General features: G+C 54.6%; 10 protein-coding genes across 10 annotated transcripts; 3 read left to right on the top strand and 7 right to left on the bottom strand.

Moving 5' to 3' along the window:
• Nucleotides 1–1,816: 1,816 nt before the first annotated feature.
• Nucleotides 1,817–2,745, bottom strand: PG986_008789 (uncharacterized protein; the record flags this gene model as incomplete). The annotated part of the gene is made up of 3 exons (XM_066845011.1): nt 1,817–1,883; nt 1,959–2,074; nt 2,236–2,745. 3 exons carry the CDS (start codon nt 2,743–2,745, stop codon nt 1,817–1,819), a joined length of 693 nt encoding a protein of 230 aa, XP_066697409.1.
• Nucleotides 2,746–3,368: 623 nt separating this feature from the next.
• Nucleotides 3,369–4,388, bottom strand: PG986_008788 (uncharacterized protein; the record flags this gene model as incomplete). The annotated part of the gene is made up of 2 exons (XM_066845010.1): nt 3,369–4,052; nt 4,155–4,388. The coding sequence occupies 2 exons, from the start codon at nt 4,386–4,388 to the stop codon at nt 3,369–3,371; spliced, it is 918 nt and encodes a 305-aa protein (XP_066697408.1).
• Nucleotides 4,389–4,602: 214 nt separating this feature from the next.
• PG986_008787 (uncharacterized protein) lies at nt 4,603–7,015 on the bottom strand (the record flags this gene model as incomplete). Its single annotated transcript, XM_066845009.1, has 3 exons — nt 4,603–5,039; nt 5,117–5,708; nt 6,680–7,015. 3 exons carry the CDS (start codon nt 7,013–7,015, stop codon nt 4,603–4,605), a joined length of 1,365 nt encoding a protein of 454 aa, XP_066697407.1.
• Nucleotides 7,016–7,050: 35 nt separating this feature from the next.
• PG986_008786 (acyl-CoA N-acyltransferase) lies at nt 7,051–7,548 on the bottom strand (the record flags this gene model as incomplete). The annotated part of the gene is made up of 1 exon (XM_066845008.1): nt 7,051–7,548. One exon carries the CDS (start codon nt 7,546–7,548, stop codon nt 7,051–7,053), a length of 498 nt encoding a protein of 165 aa, XP_066697406.1.
• A 1,107-nt stretch (nt 7,549–8,655) lies between these two features.
• PG986_008785 (uncharacterized protein) lies at nt 8,656–9,048 on the top strand (the record flags this gene model as incomplete). Its single annotated transcript, XM_066845007.1, has 1 exon — nt 8,656–9,048. The coding sequence occupies one exon, from the start codon at nt 8,656–8,658 to the stop codon at nt 9,046–9,048; it is 393 nt and encodes a 130-aa protein (XP_066697405.1).
• A 323-nt stretch (nt 9,049–9,371) lies between these two features.
• On the top strand, nt 9,372–11,129 carry PG986_008784 (uncharacterized protein; the record flags this gene model as incomplete). The annotated part of the gene is made up of 1 exon (XM_066845006.1): nt 9,372–11,129. The coding sequence occupies one exon, from the start codon at nt 9,372–9,374 to the stop codon at nt 11,127–11,129; it is 1,758 nt and encodes a 585-aa protein (XP_066697404.1).
• Nucleotides 11,130–11,335: 206 nt separating this feature from the next.
• Nucleotides 11,336–11,863, bottom strand: PG986_008783 (uncharacterized protein; the record flags this gene model as incomplete). The annotated part of the gene is made up of 1 exon (XM_066845005.1): nt 11,336–11,863. The coding sequence occupies one exon, from the start codon at nt 11,861–11,863 to the stop codon at nt 11,336–11,338; it is 528 nt and encodes a 175-aa protein (XP_066697403.1).
• Nucleotides 11,864–13,679: 1,816 nt separating this feature from the next.
• On the bottom strand, nt 13,680–14,467 carry PG986_008782 (calcium-binding protein; the record flags this gene model as incomplete). The annotated part of the gene is made up of 2 exons (XM_066845004.1): nt 13,680–14,164; nt 14,344–14,467. The coding sequence occupies 2 exons, from the start codon at nt 14,465–14,467 to the stop codon at nt 13,680–13,682; spliced, it is 609 nt and encodes a 202-aa protein (XP_066697402.1).
• A 693-nt stretch (nt 14,468–15,160) lies between these two features.
• Nucleotides 15,161–16,372, top strand: PG986_008781 (uncharacterized protein; the record flags this gene model as incomplete). Its single annotated transcript, XM_066845003.1, has 1 exon — nt 15,161–16,372. The coding sequence occupies one exon, from the start codon at nt 15,161–15,163 to the stop codon at nt 16,370–16,372; it is 1,212 nt and encodes a 403-aa protein (XP_066697401.1).
• A 2,880-nt stretch (nt 16,373–19,252) lies between these two features.
• Nucleotides 19,253–21,524, bottom strand: PG986_008780 (uncharacterized protein; the record flags this gene model as incomplete). Its single annotated transcript, XM_066845002.1, has 3 exons — nt 19,253–19,664; nt 19,736–21,291; nt 21,384–21,524. The coding sequence occupies 3 exons, from the start codon at nt 21,522–21,524 to the stop codon at nt 19,253–19,255; spliced, it is 2,109 nt and encodes a 702-aa protein (XP_066697400.1).
• Between the last annotated feature and the right edge of the window lie 2,009 nt (nt 21,525–23,533).

The following is a 23,533-nucleotide window of genomic DNA, read 5'->3' as shown; positions in this document are numbered from 1 at the left end:
GACAGCAGGATATTGCGGGTCCAGGCGGTCAGCTCGGACCGGCGGGGTTCGGGCTGGCGGCATTTAGATGTTTGTCATGCCCGTAACCAGATGTTCGAACTCGTCAGGTCTCGTCTCTTCCAGTCAAGCCGAAGTTAAGGAATACCAAGGCTGACGCGGCAAGAAGTCAGCAGAATATGGGGAAAGGGGGATCTCACGAACATATCCGTCACGGCCCCGGGGCTTTCAGGGGACCCCTTACCCAGCAGTTACCTCTTCTTGTTCGGATCTGTCAAACACGTTCTAATAACCTTCAACGAATAAGTGCCGTGGTCCTCGGCTGAGTTGGGGGGCGAGTGGCTCCTCCATCCAGCTAGGCGAACCACCCGATAACCCCCCCCCAAATGCCCGGCGCGATCCCGAGCTCGATCAGAACTGGCATGTCGCCCGTGCCTAGCATGATGTTGCTTGTACACTAGGGAAAACCCCGGGGCGTCCTGCCAGCCTGTGCTTACTACCCCATCGAATTCGTATAACGACTTAATGTCATGGGTAGGAGCGGCGGCGCTGCCATGTTATCCCGACATGCAAAGATAGGCGGTTTGTTACTGTAGATATAGATAGATTGCAACGTAGCAATACCGTAATTACAATCAACATCTCAGGTCTTCTTCCTCTAAATTCGGTTCACTGTCGAGTCATGATTACAGTGAGCCGCACCGAGATACCAAAATGAGGGGTCGTACCCCTCGGCAAGACGGTCGTAATACTCTTTCCAGTCCAGTCCCGCCCGTGTTAAGTTAAGGAAAGCTGGAGAACAGCTCAACGAGAGAGTCGGTACTGTCTGGGACTTTGGGGGGGGGGCGATGTGAAAAATGGTAGCTGTCCGAGCGGAATTCTGAATGCTGAATGTAGCGGGCCAGGATGGTCTCGGCCGCAATGCGTTCTAGGAGGTTGAGGGCATACCGAAGCGGAATCGACAAGGGGTCCTGCGCTACCCGTCCCCGACGGGGACGGGGACGGGCTTGATAGCCGAACCGATGGAACTGGGTGAGCAGGAGGTTGCGATGTTGGATGAAAGGCTTGAAATAGCTGGTATATAATCTTGCAGCTTAGAGCCAGGCGCTCGAATCCTTCCGGCACGGCATCGGATAGGATTTGGATCAATAGCTCGGGGGGCAGGCCCGCGATACCAGTCGAGGTGACAAGTTGAGAAGCATTAGAAGTTGAAGGGTCCATAGAGCGTTGACGGACCTGAGGCAGTACCTTGCGATGCTGAAAGTATTGGTATGATTACTGCTGCCACGATGATGCCGACGGAACTGGGATTGGCTGGTCTAAACCTCAGTGATACAGCTGGCCAAAGGAAATAAGTAATAGGGAGAAACGGGGCTGCTCCTAGAGAAGAAAGACGTAAGGGAAAGACGTATGGATTGATGGTGTATTGGCGTTTGTCACCCACGAACGCACCTTTTAAGGCCTGAACCTGGTCATCGGTGCGGCAGAGGGGGTGGCATCCGTTGTTTGTCAAGTCTCACTTTCATGTGTGCTGGACCATCTGGCATGAATCAAAACCCAATGTCAAAAAACATGCGTGGTCTTAGTTCAGTAGCTAGTTCCTTCCATCTCTTCCATAAATGACATAACCATTTATACAGTTTAGTCCATCTTTTGAAACAAAGCACTCGAATGTATTTCCTCGTCTTATAGCCCCGGCGAATTAGAAACGCGCCCGACTCCTATCTTAGACATAAAATGTTACCTCGCTCGCTCTCGAATAGCTTCCAACCGTGCTCCGTACCAGTTCACTGGTCTTATAGCGTAAAATGGCTCACCCTCAAACATATGAAGTTCCCTCCGGCGCCCAACCCGCAACCCAAGCCACGGCGAATATCAGAATCCACCTAGAGACGCAGAATCAGCTCTGAGGCCACGACCAAGATAAATATAGCAACAGTTAACAAGAAGCATGTACTCACATTCCGTACCAGCTGGTGAGGAAGCCCACTTTGGATTGGTAGACAAACACGGTGGCGATCATGATGATGTGGATAATCGCGGAGCCAAGCAAGAACAGGTCAAAATGCCACCGGCCCTTTCAGAATCCATAATGTCAGCTTCAGCTCACTCATTATATCCGCCTCTCTCAATCCCAGTCGAAGCGGGCTGTGACTCATGTATGTAATGAGTCCCGACGTTCCCCGACTTCTCGAAGTCAAGTGGGCTCAAAAGGGGGGACAAGGAGAAACCACTTACCACCAAAGTCCCCATCACCCGCCTCTCCCCCACCGCGTCCCCAATCCGTGCAAGACACCAAGCAATGAAGAAAAACCCCAACACGTCGAGAATAATGTTAAGAACAAAACTGCCAATCTCGAACCCGACGAACAGGAAAATCAGCGCCAGCACCGCCAGCGCCGTCCGCGTCGCAAGCGTGACCCACATGCAGAGCCGGCGCAGCAGGGCCGGCAGGTCGCCGCCCGTGTCGAGGGTCCAGGAGGACCAGTCGAAGGGCCAGCAGAAGCGCGCGTTGGGGCAGTTGCGCTCGGTCCAGGAGACGCCCTGGCCCGCGGGCCGGGGCGGGAGGGTACTGCTGCCAGAAGTCGGGTAGTCGTGGATGGTGCGCACGTTCCGGGGCATGCCGCGCCCGGCTGCCGCCGCGGAGGAGGAGTGCTGGTGAGCTGGTGGGACGAGGGGATCCTCGACATCGGAGGGGATGATGTCGTTGTCGGCGGGTTGGGGCTTGAGGTTGAAGTACTTGGACATGGTTGCTTTGGAGGGATTACTCCTGGCTTTCGCTCAGAAGCGCTGACAGGTCAAGTATGGGTAGAGGAGAAAACGTGTAAGTGGGCGGCGTGTAAGTGGGCGGTCGACCAATCTACCGTCGAATGGCTATCTTGTTTCTCTGTCGCCCCGTGCTAGCAGTCTTCAATGTAGACGAGAAGAAAGAAATGAACGAAATGATTGTCGGCCGTCCAAGGCTGACGGGCGCGAACCATTTTTGAAGGATTTGGGATTCGCGGCACAGCACAGTCTTACAGGCACCAAGGCGCGGGGGGTTGGCTTGGATGTCAGATTACTGTTGGTGTTTGAATGTTTCAACAACCCGGACGACCTGCATGCTGTGCAACGGTACTAGGCATCCTACGGCTAGCCGAACCACTAAGGGATCGCCCGCGTTTGCGTCTACCAAGCTCAGCCTGCTTCCCGCCGCCGTCGTGCAGGATCACCTATTTTTAGCGAATATGGGGGGCCGCTCAGGTGTGTAGGTATCTGAACATCCAAATATGTTTTTAATAAGATTAAATCTATGGTGGTAATGTCGTACAAGATGGGAGTTACTCTTTGCCGAGAGCGAAAGGCTTGACTGGAATTCAGGGCTCGGTATCTTACATCTTCCCTGTAAGCCACGTCACCAATTCCCGTATGGAATTGACCGTAAGCACGGGACGTTCCTTGAACGAGTCAGCAAGTGTCCGGCTGTGGGATTCCGTCAGTTTGGAAGCGGCATCCGAGTCCCCGTCCACATCCAGCAGGACCGGATCCCAACCCGCATTCAAGGCGCCGATGACGTCCTTGGCATGCTCGTCGCCGACATACACCTTCTGCCAAGCCTTGATATCGGCCTCCGCCTCCGCCATGCTCTTCGCGTCATCGCGGGCGGCGACGACTTGGGCCAACATGTGCTCGGCCGAGTCGAAGATGCGCCTGTCCGGCTTCTCGACGCCGACGTCGTACGACATGCAGTGGAAGTCGACGTCGTAGTCTGGCCTGGCGAGCATGCCCGCGTCGTCGATCTGCTGGGTGCCGCCGTAGCGCAGGGGGCTGACGTTGAGGCCGAAGGACGAGAGGATGCTGGGGACGCGGTCGTCGGAATTGGTCACGACGCCGACGACGATCTTGTCGAAGCGCCGCTCGTTGTTGGGCTGTTTCAGCGCCCTCAGGGTAGATACCAGGCCCGGCTCGACATCGTAGCCTTCCTTGGAGGCGAAGCGGTGCAGGAGTTTGGGGGCCAGGTCCGTGGGCAGAGCCTGGCCGTCCTTGGACAGGGGTGTGAAAGTATTATGAATTACCTGTAGATTCGGGTCAACAGGTGGCGGTGTTGATGGTCAATCACTCTGGTTGCTGGTTGCACACGGAGAAAAAAGGCGACTGAAGTGGTGCCGAAGACGTACATTGGTCCACCACTTGGTTGCGCCGAGCCCAGTCACTTTTCCGTAGTTGGGGTTCTTCTTCGACTCATCCTTGATCGCCGTCTTGAGGGTGGATTGGAGTTCACCGTCGGTAAAGCCAGTGAAGCCACATTGCCGCGCGACTTCGGCGTACTGCAGAGCGACCGTGTGTCTTGGCTTAAATAGAGTGCCGAACGCGTCGAAGCATAAAAGAAGATTTGGCTTCGCCTTTGCCATTTTCCAAGTGGGATTGAATTGATGCTGGGATAGACGCAGGAGATTGAGCTTAAGTCGCGACCCGAAGAGCTGGTCGCGGAGCCGAAGCGGGTTAGGCACGTGACGTCATTCCCAAAACATTGCTGTTCATTCGGTATTCGATACACTATTTCGTACATCTCGCGCTATCGTACATACTGCATCAAACATCGCCAGCAGATGAGCATTACAGTGCTCAACCCCTTGTGCTCCTAGTGCGTTTAGTAGCGCGTCCCGTCTCCCCAGCATCCGCTGTTCGTTTCTTCGGCTGCTGCTTAGTGGTAGACCCCGCGTTTCCTCTGCTGCCCCCCCTTGGCCCCAGCTTCACTTTGCGGCAAGGAAAGATCTGGTCCGCCTTCTTCTTGTCGAAGAAGGGCGTCAGGCCCAGCGCCTCGCACCGGCGGAAGAACTCCCAGCAGAGGTGGTACGCCTGGCTCTGGCTGCCGGCCTCGGGCCCGGATTTCTCGAGGAAGCCGATAAGCTGTGGCCGCTCAAGTCCGCACACCCGGCGGACCTTGTCCAGGTCCCACATGCGCGATAAGGAACCCGTCACGAAGCGCTTGAGGAGGGCGCGGACCTGGTCGCAGTCGTAGTTGATTTCGTGGTAGAAGGGCGAGGGCAAGGCCTTGAGCTCTTGGGGTGTCGGGTCCTTGGGCCCCGGCTGGAAGACCGAGTGCCAGATGGCCTCGAGGACGCCGTAGTCGCGGTACCGCACGTGCGGGGCGTCATGTCGATGTTTTCATCAATATGCTCCAGCGCCGTTTTTTGTTTTTCCATGTTGGCGGCCTCGCCCATGTTCTTGATGGACGGGTTCTCGTTGGCGATCTTCATGATGTTGGCCAGGTGCTGCACCTTCTGTTGCTCCTCGATCTTGCGGCACCGCTCCCGCCACTCGCTGCCCGTCCACATCTGGATGCCGCCCCCTTTTCCGCTGGTGTCGAAGCGCACCTCGCGCGCCCGGATGGTTTCCGCGTAGGCGGCGATCTCGGCTTCGTTCAGGTCGGTGAAGACGCGACGACGGGCTTCGGGGGCTTGGTCTGGGGGCATGTACTCGTTGATCCAGCTCATGAGGCGGTCTCGCAGGTAGTGGTTTGGTAAGTCTTCGACAGTATGATCCCGGCCAAGGCGGCCACCACTCACTTTGTCGTCGCTACCGAGAAGACAGGGCGTTTCGACAGGACCGTCGTTGCCATCTCCCCACACATAGAAAGCCAGGAAGCTGGTCAGTTCGGAGCCGTCAGCCCCGGGTGTAGATTTGAGATCTTCGACGAGCTGGGTATTAGACTTTCGGGACTCGGGTGTCTGCAGGTGCCGCTTGTCAGCACGCTAATTTCAAGCAATGGGGGCTGCCCCGGGTGGATTTACTCGAAGGGCTGACTTACCGCCAGGGAGGCTGAGAAATAGGTTGCTGGTTTCTCATGCTTCCGATTTGTAGGTCTGCACCGATTTGGCCGGTTTATCTTGCATGCTTTACTCCTGGGTGGCGCATTGCACCATCTCGGTCGCATTGACTTGGGCCGATTTACTCGGTAGACATCAGTCGCAATTGGTGCCATCAGGGATCTGAAAAGCCGTGCAGACTTATGGTCTCGTTTGATTTGGGAAAGTGTATTGCTGCGATTAACGGGTGCTATCGTGGTGTAGAGCAAGAGGGTAAATGGGTTGATGCATTTCAATTCCCTAACTTTTGGATTAACAGCTGCTCTATGGTCTCCCCAGACGTTTGCCAGCCATAGCAGAAATTAGTTACATCATTGTGATGATGTCAACCTCTGATGTCAATATTGCCAGGATATCGACTTGAGAATGCAGATCATGATGCTCTGGGAGTAAACAATCGCGGTGCAGAGCGCGTTGGGGGGATGGTCAAAGTTCGGATGGGTGGGCTTTTACGATACAGGCGTTACAGCGCCCAAGCCACATGCCCCTCAGTGAGCTCAATCCCCTAAAGACTCACGCTGCCAAGGTTCTGTTGTCTTCAATTGAAAGCACCACCATCAATTGATCGGCTGCCAACTGGCTGGAGCCCAAGAGGCCCAAAAGACCAATACTCTCAATTGCAATAACGTTTGTCCACTAACCTGCGAGGGTATTCCAACAATGGATACGGCCAAGAGAACCCTGTGATCCCGGCAGAAGCACCTGGGATCTCGATCACAGATCTGCAACCCAGCGAAATGGACAGAGTGCGGATAACAGGCGCAGCAAACACCGAGTCGCATTGTCCACTAATCGGTATCGTAGTTCGGCCATCTTCTTCCGGCTCAGCCAACCTGCGCAATGACACTGGGAGAATGATCGAACCTCTCTCTCTTCTTCTGAGCCGACTCCTCGCGAGCACTGCCGCCATGTGATTTGAACAGCTGCGGCACCTCTTCCGCCGTCAATGTCGCATCCTTCGAGCCCGCCTGGACCGATTGCTGCTGCTGCTGCTGCTGCTGCTGCTGCTGCTGCTGTGTCGTCTGCTGCTTTTGCTGCCGAGGCTTCCGCTTCAGAAACACCTCGTGGTAATCCCCCGCCAGGTCGAAGTGGTGCGTGTCGATGTCCTCGAACCCGTACCGCCGGTACCGCGCCGCGGCCATGGGGCTCGACTGGACGTAGGCCTCCATCCCGTCCTCGTCGGCGCGGTCGATCCCCCACTGGATCAGCTGGCGCGCCACCCCCGTCCCTGCGCCCGCTGCCGCACGCCGATGAAGGCGAGGTGCCAGTGCGGCTGGCGGCCCATGTGCTCGCGCTGCTTGCGCTCCATGACCTCGAAGAACTGCTGCGCCAGGGCCTGCGCCTTCTGGCCGTCCGTCTCGGGCGCCGGCGGCGGCGGGGAGTAGGGATCGGAGCGCGGGGCGACCCACTCGACGTACCCGAGGATGGCGTCCTTGCTGTCTTTCTCCTTCTTGTCGGCGGAAGGTGAGGGGGAGGCGGACGCGGACGCGGGCTCGGGCTCGGACTCCTCGGTCACGACGAAGACGCGGACGTCGGGCTCCGCGACGCTGTGGGTGAAGGTGTCGAGGATCTCGGCCTGCGCGAGGGCCGAGGAGCGCGGGAAGACGCGGCTCGAGATGGGGTCCTCGGAGAAGGCGTCGAAGAAGACGTCGCACAGCGACGGGATGTCGGCCGTGGTCGCCTCACGCATGTGGAACGCCATTGAAACTTGGTGGCCGAAGTATCGACGATGGCCTAGTTGCGTGTGGTGGAAGAAAGGTGGAGATACAAGCGAACGACTTGACGATGATCTTGGGTAGGGTTGGGTGTTTCGATGTTAGTGATTGACGAAATCGACCCCTTCCCTAAGTTAAGGAGGTAAGCCTGGGTTGTGGGATAGAGTTACTTCACCAACAACAGTCTCGCCAGGGAGCGACAAGACGTGGGTTTATACATCTTTTCTTTCTTTCCGGAAATGGGCAGCTGACTCAGGAGGTCTCAACGATTGTTATCATATTGCCAATAGCCAACCTCCCGAAGTTCTGACGTGTGACGCGATATCGAACCGCGGCTGCGCAGCTTGCCGATACATAGAGAGATACCACCAACCGCCGCCCGCTTGGTTTGTTATGAGACGACCAATCGGGCTGTGGATCGAGAGAGGGCCCGGAGGTAAGGGACTCTCGGGCTGCGTTCCTCGGGCAGATCAGCCCCGCGGTCTCCATCTTGCGCAGCGTCCCAGTTTCCGAAGAATGGGGTCTCGCGAAGGGACAAGGGCACTAGACCAGCGCTTCTGGTTGGATTCCACGCAGCTGGGACTATGTAGCCAGGCGGAACCCAGTTCGACGACGATGCCCGTATCTGCCCACGGGTTTTTTGCACAATTTCTTTTCCTGGTCGTCTGGCTGCACGTCACACTTGATTAAGCTTCTTCTGACAGGTTGGACCCTGGCACTGGCACTCTCCGGCCTGACTCGTTCGTCGCCCGGGCCTGTTTCGTGGTGGAGCGGAAGGGTGGGTGCTGATTGGTTAGCTGCCCTCGAATCTCAGGGTCCTCGGGCTCCGAGCAAGTGCCCTCAGGGAGGCTCCGGACCCATCGGGTTGTACCTCATTGGTCGCCGAGAGTACCTATTGCATAGTGCGAGCTAATGTGTCACGCCGGTTCCTCATCTCATTCGCTGCAAGCTCCACTCGCCCGTGTCGCGAAAGAAGGAAGTGGGAGGGGGATAATTCCCGAGTTCCCCTTGGCTTGCCTCCTTCCCATTGCTGATATCCTCCTTGTGTAATCAGAGAGCGTGTCAATTTCTACCGGTCCTTTTTTGTGGCAACTATGTTCTCGTTTTCCTTGGCTAACAGGGCGAAGGCGCCGCTTGCCGTCCCTCCTCACCCTGAGGGAACGCTTCGTACTCGTAACGGTGGCCATGAGCCGTCCCTTGAGAGCGTCTACACGAGTCAAGAAGGCCTCGCGTTCTACACCCCGCCCGACACCGATGCTTTCCAATACGCCTTGTCCCCCGAGCCTATCATCCGTGAGGAGAAGCAGCAGGAGGAGCCGGCGACGATAGACGCCATGGTGGTGAGCAGGAGGAAAGCCAGCAGCAAGTCGTCATCCGTCGGAGATCATCCCACGAATCCCAATGCTCCCCCGCCACCCCAGGCCAAGAAGAAAAAGTACACCAGGGCCTTCAGCCATCGGGCCCGCACCGGCTGCATGACTTGGTAAGTGTGGCCCTTGCATCGACCTCCCAATGGATACTTGGTGCTAACTGTGGTACCGAACAGCAGGTAACAAGAACACCCCCCCAATCCCATTCATCTGACCACTCATCAACTCCAGACGCATGTTGCAAATGTTTTCTTATTCACTAATATTGTCCGTATTGGCGCGTATACAGAATCCGCCACAAGAAATGTGACGAAGCAAAACCCACATGCCGTCGCTGCGCCGCCGCCAATGTGGTCTGCGACGGCTACCCCTCGGCCCAACCGCCGTCATCCAAGTCGGCGCCTGATGCCGGCTCCTCCGCCTCAACAACTTCACAAGCGATGGCGAAATCGACCGCCTCCTCCTACTCCTCAAGCAGTGGCAACCCAGCCAGCAGCAGTAGCCATAGGAGCCTCAGCCCGTCATCGCGGCGGAGCAGTGGTGGTGGTACCACTCCACTCTTCAGCATCAACCCCATCGTCTTCGAGTCCGCCACCGAGGCGCGCTACTTTCACCACTTCCGGGTCTGCACCCGCTTCGGGCTGGCCGAGTCGGCCGGCCTGCTCGACTTTTGGGACGCCTATGCCCTGCCCATTGCGCACCAGGAGGAGTACCTGCGGCAGACCATCTCGGCCGTCGGCGCCGCGCACCAGCTCTTCGTCATCCGGTCCTACACGTCGTCGTCCAGCTCGTCGAGTTGGGATACGGAGCAGGAGAATGCCGCGATACAGCAGTACAACCGGGCCATATCCAGCCTGGTCAAGGCCATGTCGTCGCCGAACACGGTTGCGTCCTCCCACGGCGCACTCCTCTGCTGTCTGATGTTCGTGACGTTCGAGAGCTTGCTGGGGCGCTACTCCGAGTCCATCAAGCACATCCAGTCGGGCTTCCAGCTCCTCGCCTCCCTGGACGCGAGCGGCAAGATCCGCGACACGGGCCTCTGGCAGCAGACATACGACATGTTCGCGCGCCTGGGCCTCGAGTTCTCGGCCTTCATGGACGCGCCGCTGACGCCGGCGCTGCCGAGCAACAGCGACCCGGCCGCCCTCCAGGTCGCGGACGAGGCGCAGCAGCCCTTTGCCGACCTGCACGAGGCCATGTACTCGCTCCGCACGCTCGACATCGGCCACTTCCTCGCGCTGCACGAGGCCGAGCAGCAGCACCTGCTCCAGGGTGCCTCCTCGTCGCACTCGCGCCCGCCGACGCCCGAGGGCAAGATGGCGCGCGCGGACCCGTACGCGGCGGGGCTGCCCCGGGGCACGTCGCGGTCCCCCGTCTCGTCCTCGTCGTTCGTGTCCGGCGACAACACCGTCACGACCCCGACGACGTTCGGCCCGCTCTGGGAGGAGGCCTGGAACGACCGGTTCTACGCGTGGAACCGCCGGTTCGAGCTGACGGCGCGGCGCCTGCCGCCCGAGCGGGACATGGCGGCGCGCGACCGCGGCATGCTGGCCCGGCTGCGCCTGCAGCAGAGCTTCTGGGAGATGTCGGTCGAGCTGTCCAAGAACGGCGGCGACGCGGCGGGCGTGTCGCACCAGGCGTGCGAGGAGTGCCTGCAGCGGGCGGAGCGGCTCGCGGCGCCGTTCCTGGCGGCCAACAAGCCGACCTTTTCGCTGGACGGGGACCTCATCTCGGACCTGTCCTTCATCATCAGCGTGTGCCGTGACCCGAGCCAGCAGGAGCGCGCCCTGACGCTGCTGAGGTCCCTCAACCGCCGCGAGGGCATCTGGGACAGCCGCGAGATCGCCGAGATGCACGAGTTCTCCATCTCGCTCGGCGTCGCGGAGCTCTGGGGCCAGGACGAGGAGCTCGGGTGCTCGGTCCCGGCGTTCATGCGGTCGCTGTCGCGCATGTCGGAGCGGGCGTACACGCCGCGGGCGGCGCTGGTGTTGATGGCGGAGTTTGAGAGTCGGGAGAATAGCAATAGCAGTAGCAGTAGTAGTAGTGCTGTTACTAGTAATAGCAACAGCAGCAGTCCGAGGGTATCGTTGGTTGCGGACGGGGGGCGAGGGGGTTTATGTTGTATGAATGGATTTGGTGGCCGTTTGAGGGAGGTGAGGTTTATGAAAGATATTCAAGCAGTACTGTTCTGGGCATAATGATACAAGCGCTTAGTGTTAACCTTGCAGTTCAATGAAAGGGCGACAGGCAATAACTCGGCTGAAACACTAGACCATCGTATCGCTTGGAACAGTGTTATATTCGCTACGCCAATCTTCAAATTGCGAGCACGGGGGAAATCTGCCCATCAAGAAGTATATACAAGAACTTTGTCCACCATCACCTTCACCTCCTCCATTCCAACTCACATGCCATCCTTGATCATGGCATTCACCATCAGTACATTCCGATCCGCATTCGTCTCGCTCCACTCATTGTCATAATTCAACCCGTACGGCCAGAAATGCGACCCGCCGCAGTTGATCTTGGCGCCCGGCCCGTCCCAGCTCCGGAGCAAGGGCAGCGCGGTCGCCCAGTCGCCCGCGGCGCACTTGCGGTCGAACGCGGCCGTCTGGCCCACGCCCAGCGTGTGCGAGACCTCGTGCAGCGCGGTGCGCTCGTTCATGTAGGCGCGGTTCGAGCCGAACCGTAAATCGCCGTTGTAGTTGGCCTCGGCCGTGGGGACGCCGGGCGTGTAGTGGACGCGGATGTTCTTCGAGGCCGAGCCGAGGCGGGCGTGCCGCGCCGCGGCCAGTTTCATGGCGGACTCGATCTTGGTGTAGGCGTCGGATTGGTCGGCGGTCGGGTTCGAGGCTTTCTCGAGGGTCCAGTTTATGGCGCCTTCCGCGGTGGCCAGGCAGGCGGCTGCGGTGATAAGGAGGGAGAGCTTCATTTTGGTGGTGGTGGTGGTGCTGATGAGAAGGTATGTGATTGGGGTTTGGCTTAGGTGATAGTGACAGACAGTGAAATGGTGGTTCTAGTCACTTGAAGAAGCGAAAAGTCAAGCAACACGGTTGCGGATTGAAGAAGCAGAAAATGATAGCAACTTTGACTTTATTGTAAATATACACGAAACAAGTTTCTATAAACTTTCACGAGACCATCAAGGGGGAAACTCGTCAGTTTATGTAAACGCCTGAACCCTGATCGGCCTACCCAGCGACCTTCCTATCGTGGAGCCTGAGATCTCTCGGCTCTATCTGCCGACGACCAGGGAATGGGGCACAGATCATCTCGCCTAGATAGCCTGCCCAGAACTGCTACGACATGCGGCAGTTGCGTAGCCATATCAGGCCGCTCGTACAGGGATAAAAACGACCTTGGTAATTGCGATGCGCCGCTGGATGAGTGGTGGGAATTCCGGCCGTCTTGGAGGATGCTACCGCACGACACACCGGACGGGTCTTGGCGCATGAACTGGCTCCGCCCCGACTTGCCCGTTCGGGCAACCAGCATCCGCTGTTTATTTGAGCCAGGAGGTCGTAGCCAGCAGGCCAGCAGGCCAGCGCGCACAAGGAGCGACCGTACCGTCGCATTTTAATTCGAAACGGGGCCTGTCGTTGTCACCTTCTTCAAACATGGCGGGAGTCCGAGAGCAGAACGTCGAATGACATCAGATCATTCCGGAGGGCAAGACTATCGGTGCATGTCTGGTCGGTCATCTAGCAATGGGCGAGGAACGTGAGGAACATTCCTGTCAGATAGACGTGCACGGATTCGACTGCATGCATGTGGATAGTGCAGTAAATGGGAGCTGATCATGTGCTGAAGTTCCAGTTTTTAGTCTTCACTACGATCTGCCTTGGCACAGCAACCTGCTTGCCTGCACCGGGTTCGCCATGAGAGCTCGCATGCGTAAGGGCCCATATTTAAGGATGGGCGAGGCTGGCTGGCTGGCAGACATGTCATCCGATCATGCATATCTATCGCTGAACCAGCCAGCCAGGGGCTATCGCCGCCTGCCTTGTTTGTTGGACGACCAGTCCCAGGAGACCTAAAAATGGAAAGTGGTGCCGTGCCAAGATCGCTGGCGATAGTGGTCGGGTTCAAATCATGTGAAGATCTCGAGAGATGTTTGTCCATGCTCGTGTGATTGTTACCGGGACGCAGTTCCGCGCCCAACGGCACAAGAAAGGTGGCGGCGCCGGGCCCGGACAACTACACGTTTGGATCCGAGCCCAGTGAAGGTGACAGGCCAGCTGGACGGCCCTGATGGCTATGTCTAAGACATGGCTTTGGCGTATACCTCTCAAGGTAGACCCTAGATTTGACTGGTGGCAGGCGGGCTGGTTCGACGTTCCAAATCGTCGACAATTATCGTTCTTTGTCCGGTTCCTGCTTCGCAATTGTACCTGCAAAACTGCGTCATAGTCAGCGTTCTGCGATGGACCAAATAGGTACGAGGCAACCAGTCGGTCTTTGGTTTTTACTGCGCCGCAGACTCTTTCCATCGTTGTCATCAAATCCGATCTTGCATCCACGAGAAAGAGCAAAACGGCATCGTGTTCATATTCAGCAGGGGCCAGCATCTGTCCGCCATGATCGACCCGACCGCACAGGGCCAATACCTATACGTACATGCTCTTTTTCTCAATACACATTACAACATATAATCGTAAAATCCACGTGTCCAACACATATCGTATACATGTAGTAGCCGCGGATCCCGTCCCATTCCCGTAGACTGTCACGAGCGCCGGGTCGGTCTTCTAGCCAGCCCGCTGGAACAGCTTGGGAATGTTGCCCTCGACGATGTGCATGCGGTTCATCTGCTCGACGCGCTCCTCGGCCGCCTCCATCTCCTCGTGCTTCTTGAAGTGGGCGATGTCCTCGGGATGAACAAGGTCCTCCATCGTGGTGTCGTCGCCGTGGTACTTCTCCCAGTGGTGGATCTCGTACTCGTACTCGTCGTCGCCGTGGTGGCCGGGCCCCGTGCCCATGTCGGGCAGCGTCTTGCCCGCGTTGATGAAGTCGACGAACTCGGCGCGCGAGACGAAGCCGTCGTGGTCCGTGTCCATCAGGCTCGCCACCTCGTGCGCGATGTCGGCCTTGCGCGACTGCGGCACGCCCGCGTTCGACTCGTCCATCAGGCCGTACGTCCGCTGGATCTCCTCGTGCTCCCAGTGGCCGTCGGCGTCGTAGTCGTGCAACGCGAAGAAGGAGGAGGCGTCGAAGTCGGCGATGTGGTGTTCCTCTGTTCGCGCGAAGAGAAAGAAAGCAAGCAAGTGTTAGCTAGCGTCAATTGAAACGGGTACACAGCAGCAGCTGCAGCAGTTTCGGAGCGCTTGGTGCAACAAAGTAAAGCAAGCAAATCAAGCCGCTTTTCTCGTATTCGAGGGTGAATGGATTGGGTAACGATGGGGAAAAACGTACCGGCCATGTGTTTGGTCATCCAATCGGCCTTTTCGTCGACCATGGGCTTCTGCGAGCCGCCATGGTCACCGTGTGCCAGGGCTCCGCCGAGCAAGCTCAACGTCACTAGTATCGTGGATCGCATTTTCGAGTATGTGTGTTAGGGTCTTTGAGAAAACAAGAAAAGGTCAATCGTCGGGTTTGGTCGATGGTGGGCTCGAGGAGATGCGGGGTTCTAATGAATATGTAATGGCAAGAGGATTGTTTCGTTTTGGGATGAGGCGAAAAGCCGGGTTTGGTTTTGGAGATTCCCGTCCGCAGCTCCCCCGACAGACAGATCCCAGATTGGCATGTCGACATGACAAGGGGGATCGACGCTTGCTGTAGGTTTAGCTGCGGTTGCTGGGCAGGGGACTCGGGGCGGGTGACGCTAATCCTGTCGTGGCCTGGCTCACATGTTTCGACATCTGTCAGGTACCGCCGATGGAATTGATTTGGTCTGTAGTCCGAGGTTTCAGGCGCAAACATACCATACTATGCTTACAAGTCATGCTCGATTGACAGCTGGAGAATTGATTTCGAAAGGTTCCCGACCAGTACAATTGCTGTTGACTGACCGACGGCCCAAGTTGGAATTCAATTCGAGAGAGGCTGACGCTCCGTGACCCACTGACGTCAGGCTTGAGCGACGCTAGTGCTGGAGTGGGAAGTCTGTTGACAGCCTCCGGAGCAACGTCCAAAAAGCCCACCTTAAACCGACTTCAAGCGAAACTCGACTTTCGACGCGTTGCGACGGACGCGACAGCCACTTTCGGCATCGATATTTTCCGCCACCACCATGTCACGCACTCTAGAGACGACGCTCCTCTCGCTTGTGCCGACCTATCCCTCCGCGTCTGATCTGCCCCGTCCGCTCGTAGACCTGGCCTCGAGTCTCCTGACGCAGTCCCGACACAATGCCAGCACCCTCAAAGCCGAGGAGGAGGTAGCGCGCGAGTACGCATGCGCCAACCTCGCCTGCGAGCGCCTGAAGACGAGCCTAGACCTGCCGCCCATCCAGGCGCGCCCGCCGGTGCCGCCGCGTATCTACAAGAGGCTGTACACCCACCTCGACCACATCCTGCCGGCAAATGCGGTGGCCAAAAGCGGACGGGTCCGGACGCCGAGCAGCAAGCTCCGGGAAGCACAGGGGCTGTTCGGCAGCGGGGCCACGATCGAGAGAACGCACAACCGAGGCACGCCCACCAAGGAATCGTCGCTGGCGCAGTTTCGGTCGAGGACAGATGGCACGCCGACCAAGTCGTCGGCCACGAAGGGGATCGTGACGCCAGCTAAACGGAAGGCTCCTGGCGACCACAACACACTACCACCTTGGATCCGCCCCACGATCCAGTTCATGTGCACCCAGATGCACGAGAGCCGCATCGGCCGCATTGTTCTGGCCGGCATGGAGACGATCGTGTTACCGCGCGGCCGACGCACCACGGACGAGTGGGTCAACTCGAACTTGACGCCGCTCCTGGCCGGCATCGCCTTCCTCACGATCTGGCAGATTATCTCCTTGGAGACGGACAACCCGGATCCAAAGATGTACGCCAAGGCCCGCGAGCAGGTGCTCAAGGCCGTCATGAAGGCGCGGGACGAGGTCCAGGTGAAGGGGTTCGAAGACGACGAGGACGAGGCGTGGGAGGGCTGGTCCGACATCCGCACCAAAGATATCGACAAGGCGGTGGAGAAGGGGACCAAGAGCGGCTGGCAGGAGTCTAGCTGGTTCGGCAGCATACAGGACATGGTGGACGCGTGCGGCACCGGCAAGGGCAACCAGGGGAGCTCGGGTTCTGGCGAAGATGGCGGCGTTGATGATGGCGATGACGAGATCATGGACCGGATGCAGATGCAGAGGGGAGACAGCATGTTCCAGGGCCGCTGGGTCATGACGGATCGGAAGCGTGAGGAGTACCGGCATTGGAAGGAAGATGTCTTGCTAAGGATTGGGGAGATTAAGAAGGAGCAGGAGGACAGGATAGACGTGGATGGAGCAGCGTCATGATACCCCCCATAGACCAGAGCCATACCTAGATCGATTGATGCATTCAATATCTCTGGATCTGTCTCCGTGTCCGTTTCCTCGCAGCTATGAAAGATGACCATAACAGCTTGGCTGATGAAGAGATTGCCTACCCGCCAACACGATCAGTGGTTTCCGAAGACAGGTTAAGGCATTATGTAGACAACCTCGTCCCCTACCGCCAGAAGCTACCATTCAGGGTCGCCCAGATAATCACCCAAACAATGCCCCCAAGCAAGCTACCTACTTATCTACAGTACCTACCTACAGCTACAGCTACAGCTACAGCTACCTAGCTACAGCTACCTAGCTAAGCACCTGATTCAACAGTAGGTCCCTACATAATTCCTAATAGCAGCTACTTTTCCCAAGCCACCACGAGGAAGCCGCCCGGACACGAGGGTATGGCCGAGTGGTTGTTATGCGAGTTGCGCAGAACCGCACACATACAACGTAAAAATGGCTAGATAAACCCCAGCAGGAGCGCAACCAACAGGCCCGCCGCCTACTCCTCCTGTCCCGGCTGGGTTTTCGAAATGGTCCACCCGGGTGCACACGGGGGTTCCGTTGCTTTTTTGCCAATTTATCTACCTACTCACTGAGTGAGACCGTACTTGTAGTTTTTATTTTCATATTTTACGCTCATTCATACATTCAATTCTTTTTCTTTTCTTTGAACCTAGGTCTTCCGCGACAGCACTCCTGTATATATTGATATGATATTGATATGAATATGACACCAGTTGCGTACCAACCCATTTCTGCCATTGATCCACGTGCCATCCATATCTACATGTATGTACATGTCCTCAGTTGATATCCCCATCTCAACCTGCACTTCGGCAGTCCCCCAGTATATTCAATGAAGGCAAGAGCAGTCAAGCGTACCCACAGCCACACATATTGTCACGCTGCTTGCAGAAGGCATGGTAGGTACTTAAACTGTAATAAGACCTCTTTTTGCCAGCCACCAACAGTGACACACGCCCCGGGAGGCGGGTCGAGCAGCAGAAATGTTTGCGCCGGCGCTGCCTCCTGGAGTGGTGCTCGAGTTGGTTATCGTCTCTGTTCCTGCAGGCAGAGCGACACGATGTAAAAGCGGCTAGACAAAACGCTGGGGCACCCATCAACCCAAAGGACGACAACCCTGGCGTTTTTCGTATGTTCGGGTGCACACGAACCAGCTTTTTGACATTCTTGTTATGGAATTCTCTTTCTTTTTATTTCTATTGCTGTTCTACCCAATCTATGTTTCAAGTGTTGTGTTTGTTCTGGTGGCTTTTGGGAGTTGTGTTGCTTGGGCAGGGAGGAATCCCATCCGGGCAGGATCTTGTTTCCCTGGGGAACCTGTATCATTGGGCCACAAGTACAAGGGAACGTGTTCGAATCCCCCTAAGAGTAACATTTTTAACAGTTCTGTCAATTTTCTTGTTCTTTTTCCTTTTGCGCCTTCCACAACACGTATGTGTCAATTCCCTCCACCCCCTATTTTCTTTTTTACCACCGCCCACTGGCACCTCTCTCTCTCTTAACCTGTCGTCTTAGAACTGCCTTTTTATAGTACCTGAACGCCTCGAACCACACACTTCGTGGAAGCATTGCTGTGCTACCTTGACGAAGATGTCTTAGCAACTTACCTGGTAGTTTGTGTTAGCAGGCACAACTAGAGGTAAATACTTCTCGGACATGCATGCTGCCATATCTGTACCCCGACACCACTCTCGCCAGTTCTGACTGCATCGATTTAGTAGACAGTTCTCGTTGTTTTTCACTTACTCCCATATTGGAAACTGGTAATGCTTTACATTTCATACTAAGTAGGTTCTACATCAGCTATGAATGCATGTAGAGAGCTTCAACCCTTCTCCCACCTCTGTCATCCCGGAACAAGCCGGATATCCTCGTGCTGAAATCGTTTTTTTTTCTATGTCGCTTTATGGCACGCGCTTTCGGTGTCCTATGACTGCATCTCGCGACCTAAAAACAACGATTCGGTTCCAAAAGATGATGGAAGTCATGAGTGTCAATAGGATAATGAAAAAGACGACGTGATCGCCTTCTGCGTATTTTGGCGACGTAGCATATCGTTTTCAACAAGTGTGGATATAGAGGGGACACAGTGATGGGTCGAACCTCAATCTTGACGCTAGTGAAAGGGTCACTGCTTTGAGACGGACGATGGATGTCTTATAATTCCAGGGAATTAAAAATTGCAGGTTTGTCAGTGAAACTTGAACATTGATTGGGGTATTTCGCCCTGAAAGCAAACCCAACTTGAAAGTAAATACCAAAACAGCATAACAAATCCAATCCCGCTACCAAGATGTTACCAATCTAATTATACCACCATTCATACATCAGCAGCCGACACATTCTTGGCCGCCCCTTTCTCTCCATGCGCCACCTCCCCGTAGCAGGAACCGCAGCTTTGACGCCTGTTGGGTCATGGCCACGATGCCAGTCACCAACTCATCCAACCGGAGCGCAGGGCGCTGCTGCCACCTCCGTCACGGTAGCAGAAGCACGGGAGCACCAGACACAATGGCTGCGGCCAGAAAGTCGGAAAGCCCCTTGACGCGTAGCCTGAAGCTCTCATAGCTACAGGACCCGCTCGAAGGGGAACCTACACCTCGTACAGTTTAGCGAGACTCGTTTCTTTATATTGGCTCAGTTTTAGCTGGCTCACTGGGTTTGTAGAGAAATATGGTATACACATTTTACCCTTGTCCGACCCTTCATTGGTCGGTAGTTAGGGGGCTACTGACCGCCCTCCCCCCGGGCTATGGTTTTATCTGTTATCTAGGCCAATGAGTTATGCGAGCAATTCGCTGAGCGGCGTTGGTTAGTTTCAAAAACAAAACGTCACGCAGGGTTGCCACGTGCCTCCAGTATTCCGTATTCGCCCAAGTTCTGGAACGGGCCGCAGAGCCGGACGAGCAGGGTCGTCGACAGCTGCACGCGCTCCGCCATGGCGTCGTCGCCCTCGACGCCTTCGGGGATCGTCAGGAGGTAGTCGGACGGAAGGACGTTGGGGACGAGTGGGGTAAGGGCCGGGTGCATGGGCCCTGTGTAGTCGGCCACCCGGCGCAAGATGCCCGCCAGCTGGTTGTGCATGTGGCTGATGGTGGAGTCGGCCGGCCCGCAGCGCTCCAGGATCGCGAGGCAGGAGTGCGCGTGCTGCAGGTTGATGTTCCAGTTCGCCATGGAGTCGCCATGGAGCTGCTGCTGCAGGACCGAGTGCAGAAGCACGGTGCAGGTCGTGTAGGCTTGGAGGCTGTGGATGTCATGTGTCAGTCGGGGGGAATCCGAGATGAGATGCGAGGCGCATCGAGGGTTGATACTTACATGACCAGCCAGCACTTCCAGATACCCAAATCCTCTAGTACTAGAAACTCAAACATGCGCGCGGCCTGTTGTGCTGCTAAAATACCCTCGGTGGCGTTGTAAAATACGTACTTGCTGGAAGCATGATGTTTCAATGCTGCGTCTCGCGTTACAAAGCCGACCGAACGCAGAAATCGCCCGGCAGTGCGGCGGTACAGCAGGCCCGTGGCGCTGAGGAACATCAAGTTGACGTAGTAAATGGCCACCCGCTTCTCCTTGCTCTGCTCATCAATCAAAGCTGCAAGGTACAGATCGTTTGGAAGCTGCCGGTACCACTCCTGCAGGCCCTGCATCAGCGACCTGGGACTGGCCGCGGTCTCCCCCTTTAGCGTAAAGTCCATCCGGGAGATGTTGGCCTTGACGATGCACAGCTTGGTCAGCTCGCGCGAGACGGTGATCTGCAGCATGGGGACCGTCTCGAGCTCGACGTCGGAGACGGGGAACTCCTCGAAGAAGAGGCCGCCGCCGAAGACGTAGCCGAGGGTGGACGACAGGAACAGCGACTGGAAGAGCAGGGTCCGCCAGGTCTTGCGGTGGTTGAACCAGGTTTCCTCGGACATGCCGGGCTCGCGGAAGTTGTTGTCGTTGAGGTTGTGCTTCATGCAGAGGCTGAGGCCGATCTCGACAAAGGCCAGCGCGGTGGAGCGCTTGCTCTTGATGTTGAAGTTGGCCAGCAGGGTGCAGACCTTGATGGCGTCCAGCGGCAGGATCTTGTACAGCAGCGCGAAGTAGTTGGTCGACGTGTGGTAGAGCGTCTCCGAGTACCCGAGCGCGTACTCGTCGGTGTTGGAGTAGCGCAGGCCCATGGCGGCGACGGCGCACAGGCAGCACAGCTCGGCCTGCTTCACCGCCTGGGGCCGGTCCAAGCTGTTGACGTAGATGTCACGGTGGTAGCCCACGATGGTCTCTCTGGTGAACACTAGGAACCACCGCTCGCTGAACTCGAAAAAGGCGTCCACTGCGCTACGTATCCGAGTGGTGTCCGAGACTGACATGCGGTTCCAGCAGTAGAGGATGTCTTCCAACTCATTCGACTCCTCCATGGGCACCACTGGCCGAGAGTCCAAATGGCTCGAATTATGTTCTCGTCCCACGGGGTTGTTGCTATCCACCGGGGAAGCGCCATCCTCCATGTCCTCGGTGGTGTGGCGATGAGATTCGCCAGCATGGATGATGCCTCGTGCATCTCGGAAGACGTCGTCCAGAGCCTCGCCGGAGCGGAGGCGCGTGACGAGACTCAAGGCTTCCTCCTCGGGGACTTCCTGCAGCCGCTTGACGAAATCATGGATGACCTTCAACCTTTGTTTGGTGTCCGAGTCATCCGCGGATCCGACGGGCTGCCGCAAGCGATGAATGATGGCTTCGGCATCTGCCTCGGACCCATGGCGTAGCGTTCCCAGCAGGCATTCGTAGCTCGCCAGCCGGGATGCACGGATATGAGCGTCGCCGTCGTCCGGGTAGCTGCACTCTATGCCCTTGCCCTGACACCGCTTGCAGTTTGGACGCCCTCCATCGCACTGGAGCGGCTTGGGTCAGCAAACCAAGAGGGGAGGGGAGGACGGCAAAGCACAAGCTGGGGAATGATATTCAAGTGGGGTTGTTGACGTACCTTTGTCTTCTTCAGTCGGCAGTGGACGCAAGCAATGGTGGTCAGCTTGCGCCGGCTGATCTTGCCTAGTGCGCCGTCCGTCTGGTCGGTAGCGCTGCCGTCTGGATCGGTCTTGGGGAAGAGGGGCCGGTAGGAATCCATTTCGAGGTTCCAAGCCTATGTTAATGGAAAGGATGATGAAGGGTTCGCATGGGCTCAGCCACCCTGGTCAGGTAAATCGAACACAGACTGTGGTTCTATCTCGCCAAAGGGTGCCGGGCTGGCTGGGCGTGCTGCAGTAATTAAATTAAGCGCTTTATTAACCGTAACCTAGACTTAAAAACTAAAATAAATCGTTAATATAATTATTAAAAGTATAATAGGAGTAGAGGGAACGGGGCGCTTACGTACCGGTTCCGGCTCTATTCCGCCGCCCTATATATATAGAGACCTAGGCCCCTTAAAAATATAAAAGAATAAGCGTTAGCTTTATCTTTTCACTACTTTTTATTTATCGTTACCACTTAAATTCGTACACCTTTCATAATTTTAACGCTTTTATAATAATTTACCTAATAACGATATCGACTTTAAAAAAAAGGCAAAGTTTTTATAAAACGCGCCCTCTTCGATTTAAACCCAGGTGAAAAAAGCTTTAAAAACGCCCCGAATTTACTATAAAAAAAGATCCCTTTAAGCCTATAAACGACGCCGCAGTTAAAGCCTTAAACATTACGAGACTAAAAGAGCTTCCTTTTAAATCTTTTCGGATACGCTTATAAAAGAAAATAAAGTAATTTATAATAAACCGCACCTCGCTTAAATAACGCTTTAAAAAATTTAATAACTAGCGATTACGTTTTAATTACGCAGGGAATAATAAAAACCCCCTTTCGTTTTTATTACCTTCGAATAATAACGGCGACACTTTTTTAATACTTCATAAACGCGATTAAAATTTAAATTATTTTAACGACGATATAAAAAAAGCTTTATTAGTTAATAACTCGAATATAAATCTTAATAAGCTTATTAAATTCCGTTACGAATAATTAAGCTTAATTTTTATACGAACGTAATAAAAAAGCTAAATCGAAAAGCTAGGAATAATTTATAAGGCGATATTAAAACTGTATCGATATTCGCGTACGCGTATTTTATACACTTATAATTAAATAATAAAAGTAAAATAATAATTTCGGCTTAAAACGGAATTCTTTATAAAATACAAGGCGAAATAATTACGAAATAATTAAAAAACCTCCCGGATTTAAACGAAATTAATAATTCGGAGCCCCGTTAACGAAAACGTTATAATTAATTTATAATTAAAAAAAAAGCTTATTAATTTCTACGTTAAAATTCGAGGTAGTTCTATAAGTATTTATTATTTTTAAAAAGCTAGGTATATTAATATTTTAATAAAGAACGTATATACTATTTTTTAGGAAACTCTTTTTATTCTTACGTTAAAATATTATAAATTACTGCGATAATTTTTTAAATCGGCGTAATAATATAGTCGATTTTACGAAACGACGATAAGAAATCCTCCCCGTTCTTATAAAAAACGAAAAACTTTATAGCTAGACTAGGTTAACTTTAAAGAAACGGCCCCGAAACGAGGAGAACGTTACCGAGTTTAAGGAAGGGAACCTTAAATAGTATAAAATAAACCTTTTTAAAGCTTAGTAAAATATTATTATCTTGCCGTTTTACCCGGGTAATATATAACCTTTATTTAATAATACTACGAATCGTTTTAATTTAAACTAGATTATTTATTACCGATAAAAAAAGGTTATTACGTTAATAAATATATAGCCTCGAATATAGCGTTAATATAATATATATCGGGAAATAGCCGTAGGTTTTAAACGGAGAAATACCCTTTTTAACTATTAGTTTAATTATAAAGGTATTAAAACCTTACGGACTCTTATTACGGTTATTACTCTATTATCGCGCGTTACCCCGATTTATACGTTTATTAATTTAAATACTTACTTAAAAGTAAATATAGTTAGCTATATTTTCGCCGAGGAGGTTAAGTTATCTCGTACCCTATTCTATATAGTATCGATTACGTCGATTAATAAGTTATATATCCTTATATATAACGTTTATTAGGTAAAGTTTAATATTATTAATTTCTAAAGGGTAACTTCGAG

This window comes from Apiospora aurea (genome assembly GCF_038362705.1).
Source record: "Apiospora aurea strain CBS 24483 chromosome Unknown utg000006l_segment0_segment0, whole genome shotgun sequence".
Classification (NCBI taxonomy): Eukaryota; Fungi; Ascomycota; class Sordariomycetes; order Amphisphaeriales; family Apiosporaceae; genus Apiospora; species Apiospora aurea.
The sequence above is the reverse complement of the archived record's forward strand: the minus strand, read 5'-3'. Positions and strand labels throughout refer to the sequence as shown.